Below are 7,476 nucleotides of genomic sequence, written 5' to 3'. Positions count from 1 at the left end.
TAGTGTAGAGAGACAGACATCTAAATGAAAATCTAGTCCCTCAGCTATTTTTCTTTCATACGCCAGTGAATGGATATGATGCTACTGTCAGGGCCCCGAGTGCACCAGCAAGATCTACAAGCTCTCCCCTCACTTCCTCGGGGTTTGCTGCCTGTGTTCAAGATCAGCTCTGATAAGATGAACCTCAGATAAGATGTCTGGGAGAAAAGCAGTTTGTGACGAAGAGCGTTCAGGAGGTTTGGATGGAGCGTCAGCCCCTGACTTGGGAGCTGCACTGAAGCTCTGGCCCATGCCTAGGTGAGGCTGCCTGTGTTGGGGTGGCCGTGCATGGCTGCTGTGACCTCCTGGCTGGTCCCCAGCTGGCCCCGGTCCCCCAGCCCTGCTCTGCTCCCTTTGCCAGGGCACTGGGGGGCTGCACTTGGGAGGGAGGGCACCCCCAGCTCCCCACACCCAGCCCCTGCCCAGCACCCTGCCCTGCTGCTCCCTGACAGCTCAAAAGTGATGAGGCTTCCCGGTTTGGGATCCTGCCTATGTAACGGTCTTCCAAAGATAAACATGTTTAAAAGGCAGGTAGTTCCTTTCCATCCCTCCTCAAAATCTTTTCTATTACAATATCTGTTTGGTTGTATCACTTGATCAGGAAGCAGAAATTAAGATTGGGGTCTTTACAAGCATTACCTGTCAAAAAATACACTTGGTCGTGCTTCACCTCTCCTTCAGGAGCTGGATTAAGTCTAAATAGTTGGCTACACAGGGCCAGGTCACATGTCCAAGGACCAGCACAGTATTATTCATACTATTAATTGGAAGCACGGCCTTTTGAAAAGCTTTGGCACAGGCCAGCTACTATTCTTCCATACAGGTTAGGGATTAAAATGGAATAGGAATAATTCCTAATAGGCAGTTTGGATGCAGCCACCCAGCTTTGGAGTTTAGAGAGTTCAGCTGGAAAATTATATTGTTATACAATACCTCAGGGCCAGAGAACAGCCCCTGGCCAATTTTACTTACAAGTGACCCTATGAATGCAAGAATCATGAAGCCACCAGAAGCCAGTAGAAGAGCAGAAAAGAAGCAAAAGGCAGAACTGTGGCCACAATTATCTTCTTGAGTGAGTTTTCACATTTTATATTTCACCATCACTGGATAAAAATGACAGAAGCTGTCCAAAGCTCAGGGGTCAAAATCTCAGGACTCTCCCAGACTAGTTAGGTGTAGAAATGGTACTTAGTCACGTAGTGTGCCTGCTGCGGTAGGGCTGGCAGGGCACACATTTACCCAGAATATCCCAGATCTGGGCATTATGGCCTTGCCTTGGAATGTGGACAATATGTATGCAAAGTTGTTTGCAAGAAGTGAGTGACTCTACCACCTACAGCAGTTGTGGTCTAGACCAAAGGTTTCTCAAAGGACTAACGCCTTATGTCTCTGAGGCCTTAGGTACACGAAGACTGTAATGAGGGTGTAGGCACAGAAGTACACATGGAGTATGCCACTGTAGAGAATTTCAGGTGAAAAAGAACCTTCCTGGTACCCTTTATGTCTAGGTGCCTACAGGCAGACCAGATTGCAATCAGAAATAGAGGTGAGTTCCTGAGCATGTGAGATTCAACGTTAACAGAAATGTAATGGGCAGATTTCTACAATCGAGAGAAAGTTTATCATACACAGGAAAGTTCCCACCCTTGCCATCACTTTTTTTATCTCTGGTTGTTTATTGAAACATGTGTTCCTAAATTTTTCTGCACAAATGTTCTCTGCTCATTCAAATCAACAGAGGTTTCAGCTCCACTTTTAGCAACAGGGGTCCAAGACTCCAAAGCTCAGCTCAAGGCAAGATGATAAGAACATTTAAAAAATAAGGTTTAAAAAATAAGCTACTGGGTATCTATTTTGTTACATATTTTAAGAGTTTTCACTGTATTAAATTAAACATAAATGCAACAGTGACAAAATGCCAAGGATGGAAAAAGGCACAAAAGGAAAAAATAGCAATGGAAAAATGTAAGTTCACTCCCTTGGAGTAGACCGGGACAGAACCAGAGAGGATGATGTTATCAGGTTTCTCTCCTATGCTCGGAACGAGATAAAATTTGTTAGGGTTCATAACAACAGACTAGGGTTAGTAACATGGCAAATTCCCATGTCGTGGTGCAAGGAGACATTATGACGCTGGTCAGTGAGGCTTGAAGCTGGTCAATGGGAGTGTCAACAGAGCGAAGCTGCACTGCCAGTGCCATGGCCTGAAAGCAGCCAAGCCTGCACTCACAGCCTTGCTAAATAAGCCTCTGTGAGCTCTCAGAAGTAAAACACCTAAAGGAGATGATAAATTTATTAATCAAAATAGCTCAGGCAAAACAAGCATCTCCAGCAGGCCACAGCAATACACTTCTGTGGACACTGTACTGCTTTTGTAACATCCTCTAACATCAACAGAAGCCTTCAAACTGAGAGGTTTATTTCAAGCATTAATTTACATAATCTGTATCATTTTTATGTAGTGTCCTTTAATCACAGTTATGTATAACCATACTTATAAGTTTGGGGCTTTTTTGGTTTGTTTGTTGCTTTTGTTTAAGGCAACTTCTTGACACTTCATAATTTAAAATTGGGATTGAAGAGAAACTGAGGGAAGTCCTTCTTGAGGGATGGAGGTAGAGCGTGAAGAACTGATGAGACAGAGTGTGCCACCAAGAGAACTAAAGTGAAATGAGAAAACGGGTGTTGGAGGTGTGTTGAACAGAGGTCAGGGAGAGATGTGGATTTAAGGGATTGCAAGTGCTTCAGCAAGAGATGGAATAACCTCACTGAGCCGACTGCCAAAAGCATGGTAGACACAAAGAAAATGGTTAAAATTTGGCAGGAGATATTCCACCTAGTTAGAAGTGCAGAGCCTTCCTTAGACCCAGACTCCTTCCTTCTGCACCTGCAGTTTACTCAAGCAGTCTGTTCTCCACTATTTTGCATGGAAAAGATGAAATAATGTTTTGTTTGTTTAGAACTATCTAAAAATTACTCCACATAGCCTTGATGATTGGCAAATGTGGGAAGTGTGAACTGTGTGAGTGCAACCTAAAAGGATGCAGACTTTAAATGGGAAAAAATGTAAAGTGTTTAGAAAACAGAAACTGTTGATGAAGACCTATGGAAAGTGGCCTTCGACTTGGACTAGCTTTAACAATGAAGCACATTAACAGTTATAAAAAAAAAAAAAGATCAAAATATTTAAACACTGTTTTACAGCCTTAACTCTAAACCTATTAAAGTGTTTTCATAATTCAATTTAAAATGTTGCAGTTGGTGAAGATCATGCCATAAAAGAACATATAATTTCTGACAATCATTAGAAAAGCATTTACACAATTCCAGAGATTAATGACATCCATCTGTTATGCTTAGTCCTGTGAAACTTTTAAATGCATATATTAGAAGAGAATCCTTTTTTTTATTTTTTTTTTTTCAAATTCACTTTTTAGTTCTACAGACCCTGAATGCTACATCCTTGACTGCTGGAAATCAGCTTAATTCCTGCGAGTCTCGGGCTGTAGCCCCTGGGTTTATGAGACATGGGAAGTCTGTAACCATCAACAGATTAGTATAATTGCCACAGTGAAAAATAACTGATGTCAGCCTTTGAATGTCATATCACTAAACGCACCCTTTTTTTCTCTTCCATTTATAATTCAATGCCTTTGAGTATGTTAAAAATGTAATGAGAACAAAAAAATGCTGTTCTAGAAAGACAGCCATATAAATATTTGAATGGAAAAAGAAAAGGGTCATTCAAAGTAAACAGCTCTATCTAAGAAACTCAATATTTGACCCACATGAACTTCGGTATACAACTTGTACCCTGAGAAACTGAAATTCACTATATTTATTTAAGGATGTATGTCGCTCTATCATGAGAATAAAGCGATGGCATTATTGTTCTCAGTTAATGAAACCTGGAATGAAGCTGGAAAAAGGCCAGCAGTGAAGAGAGATACTATCCACAAACACCAAAAGCAGAAATACTTAGGTCTAGGTGACAAAAATATTTCCACTGTGAAGAAAGTAGTAAATTTACTTCTAGATAAAAATGGTACTATAATATGATTCACATATGAACCAATGAATGTAATTAGATTTTTTCATGAAGTGTCTTAAAATATTTAAATTCTCGCTTCTCAGAAGTTTTCATGATTAGAGCACAAGACTAGGAACTCGGAAGAACTAGGTTACAATCCCATCGCTGACACTGCCTCGGCGGGAAATGGTGGTCAAACGAACTAATCATTTCTGAGTTTCATTTCCGACTTTCATTTCCATATTGTGCAAAATTAGGTGTAAGAGCATGTATTGGCATTAACGACTGTAGATGACAGATTTAATTTCATACGCTTTAGGAAGGAACGGACTGCTGCTGTCAGGCTGTCTCGTATTTTAGTTAAGACGACTGATAGCACGTCTTCTCGTCGCATCCTGAGGACAAGCCCCGACCGCTGCTTCAGCCAGATGCGGAACGACAGACACAGAGCCATCTCACCTAACGTCAACCATCTAACGTTTCAACGTCCCATCCCGGCGACGGCAGGAGACAGGCACCTCCTTAGGGCAGTTCACGCCTTCCTAATGCAGGTGGGTCGTGCAACAGGCGAGAGGAACAGCCCTCTGGAAAAGCCCGTCTCTCCTGGCTGTAGGGAAGCCCAGAGGATCAGCTCGGACTGCACAGGCACGGCCTGAGGCAGCGAAAGTTGGCCGAGGGGCATCCCGCCTCCCGCCTTGAGGGACGGAGCAACTCCTGGCCATGTGCAACCCTCCAGCTGAAGCCTGGCCGGGTGCTTTCGGATGGAAATGACTTGTCCCCCCGCCCGCCCCCCCTCCTTTTCCTGTCATTTCGGTGCGGGGGTCCCTCGGCAGCGGCGCACCGCGGTGGGCACGCTCGTCAATCCCCTTCCCCCCGGGAAGCTCCGCCTCCCCACACCGAGCCGCGGCCCGGGGGGCGCCCGGGGGTGGCGGGGCCCTGCGCGGCGGCGGCGGCGGCGGCGGCGACGGCGGCGGCAGGGCCCGGCCGGGCAGTGACGCCGCGGAGCCCCGCCGCCGCCGGGCGCAGGGCGGCGCGGCCAATGAGCGGGGCCGGGGCGGGCTCGGGAGCGGCGCCGCCGGTACTTAGGCTCGCCGGAGGGGCCGGGCAGCCCAGAGCGGAGCGGGGCGGCGCGGGCGGAGCAGCCGGGCGCTCGGCGGGGAGGACGGAGCTCACCTCCTCTGCAGCGCCCATGGGGACAGGACGACTTTGAAGGAGTTTGGGGGGGGTTCTGGCGCTGGGCGACCACGGGTACGGAGGGGGGGGGGGGCGAGAGAGGGACCCCTTGGCGGGGGGGGAGATGCTGATCGCCGGCTCTTTGCCCGTTCCTTGCGGAGTCCCGGCCGGGCTGCGGGGATGGGGGGGGGGGGGGTGCCGGCTCCGAGGCCGTGTGCTCCTCCAGCCGCCTTCCCGCATGCAGCGCTGCCCGGCGCGGCTCGGCTGGGCGCAGGCGGAGGGAAGGGCTCGGGACCCCCCGGGCCAGACCCTCCCCGCGCCCCGGGAGCCCTCTCCCCTTGCCGAGCGGGGAGCGGAGGCTCCCGGGGCAACTCCGTCGCTGTCGTCCCCCCCCCGCCCCGCGCAGAGCTGACAGGCGGCGGGGAGCCGCCTTCTCCCGCGGCGGTGGGAGCGGGGACCCCCGGGACCGTGGGGCTCGGGCGGCCCCGCACGGCGCGGCCCGGCGAGAGCCGGGGGGGGCCGGGGCTGTGCCGTGCCCTGCCCCGCACCCCGAGGGCAGGGGGAAGGATCCGCGCTGGGAGTTTCTGCCTCGCACGGAGGCAAGGGGAGAGAAGGAGCGGGGGAGGGATGGGGGCTCAGGGCGGAATCGGCGAAATCTTTGGTATGTGCCTTGATTTTTCTCTCTCTCTCTTTTTCTTTCTTTCCTCCTTTCTTTCCTCCCTTCGCTCCGCTTGCACCCTCCTTGCCTTCTCTTGTTCTCTCCGTCCCTGCCCACCCCACCCTTCCTTCAGATCCGGCGATTCCTGCCCTCGCCTCGCCCTGTCATTGATGGGAAATCAACTGGATCGCATCACCCACCTGAATTACAGCGAGCTGCCGACCGGGGACCCCTCGGGGATCGAGAAAGACGAGCTGCGCGTCGGGGTGGCTTACTTCTTTTCGGATGAGGAGGAGGACCTGGACGAGCGAGGCCAGCCAGACAAGTACAGCGTGAAGGGCTCCGGCAGCCCTGGCCAGGAGACGCCCACCCACCACCTCCACCACCAGCTGGTGCTGAACGAGACCCAGTTCTCCGCTTTCCGCGGCCAGGAATGCATCTTCTCCAAGGTCAGCAGCGGCCCCCAGGCCGGGGACCTCAGCGTCTACTCGGTGTCGGCCCTGCCGGCCCTCTGCAAGCCGGGGGACCTGCTGGAGCTGCTCTACCTGGGGCCCTCGGAGCACCCGCCGCCGCACTGGGCGGTGTACGTGGGCAGCGGGCAGATCATCCACCTGCACCAGGGGCAGATCCGCCAGGACAGCTTGTACGAGGCGGCCGCGGGCAACGTGGGCCGGGTGGTGAATAGCTGGTACCGCTTTCGCCCGCTGGTGGCCGAGCTGGTGGTGCAAAACGCCTGCGGGCACCTGGGCTTAAAAAGCGACGAGATCTGCTGGACGAACTCCGAGAGCTTCGCCGCCTGGTGCCGCTTCGGGAAACGGGAGTTCAAAGCCGGCGGGGAGCTGCAGGCTGCTGCCGGCACCCAGCACCAGCAGCAATACTATCTCAAGATCCACTTGGCCGAGAACAAGGTGCACACCGTGCGGTTCCACAGCCTGGAGGATCTAATACGCGAGAAGCGCAGGATCGATGCCAGCGGCAAACTGAGGGTGATCAAAGACCTGGCTATAGTGGATGGGAAAGAATAGGGAGTCGCGGGGGTGCGCGGCTACCTTCCTTCTGCCCTGCCCTGCCCGGGGAGACCGGCCTGCCACAGAGACGGCAGGCTGCACCTTCTTTCCGTGGGACGCGACTGGAAGCGGGATCCATGGCAACATTCCAAAAAACCAGCATTCTTTACACCCATAGCCAGTATTTTGTTTGGCTTTCGAGAGCATTAACGCTGAAAGAGCGAGAGAGAGAGGAAGAAAAGAGGGGGGAGGTGCAGGAAGGCTGTTCTCGGAGCGTGTGGACTAAGTCTCTCCTGTCGATCGATGTTGACCATTCTAGCAACACGCCAATAAAATTTCAAATTGAAATTTTTTTTAAATTTTTATTTCATGGCTTTAATCCATGATAAGTTTTAAACATCTGGGGCCATAGATGTGGATCTAGCGAAATGAGTTTCTAGCTAATATTTGCCTTGCAGCCAACCAAAAGCATCAGTCATACTTTGCTAACTGGGAGGGCAAGGGGGGGGGGGGGACGGGGGGGGTAGATACCTGTTTGTTTCCTTTCTCAGCACTGTTGCTTCAGCCTG

At 51.1% G+C, this 7,476-nt stretch overlaps 1 protein-coding gene across 1 annotated transcript; it reads left to right on the top strand.

Moving 5' to 3' along the window:
- Nucleotides 1–5,160: 5,160 nt before the first annotated feature.
- On the top strand, nucleotides 5,161–7,255 carry LRATD1 (LRAT domain containing 1). The gene is made up of 2 exons (XM_069805771.1): nucleotides 5,161–5,317; nucleotides 6,034–7,255. Exon 2 carries the CDS (start codon nucleotides 6,071–6,073, stop codon nucleotides 6,923–6,925), a length of 855 nt encoding a protein of 284 aa, XP_069661872.1. The 5' UTR covers nucleotides 5,161–5,317; nucleotides 6,034–6,070; the 3' UTR covers nucleotides 6,926–7,255.
- The last annotated feature ends 221 nt before the right edge of the window (nucleotides 7,256–7,476 follow it).

This window comes from Haliaeetus albicilla, chromosome 18 (genome assembly GCF_947461875.1).
Source record: "Haliaeetus albicilla chromosome 18, bHalAlb1.1, whole genome shotgun sequence".
NCBI classification, from domain to species: Eukaryota; Metazoa; Chordata; class Aves; order Accipitriformes; family Accipitridae; genus Haliaeetus; species Haliaeetus albicilla.
Note: the sequence above shows the minus strand (reverse complement) of the source record. Positions and strands in the feature narration are given on the sequence as shown.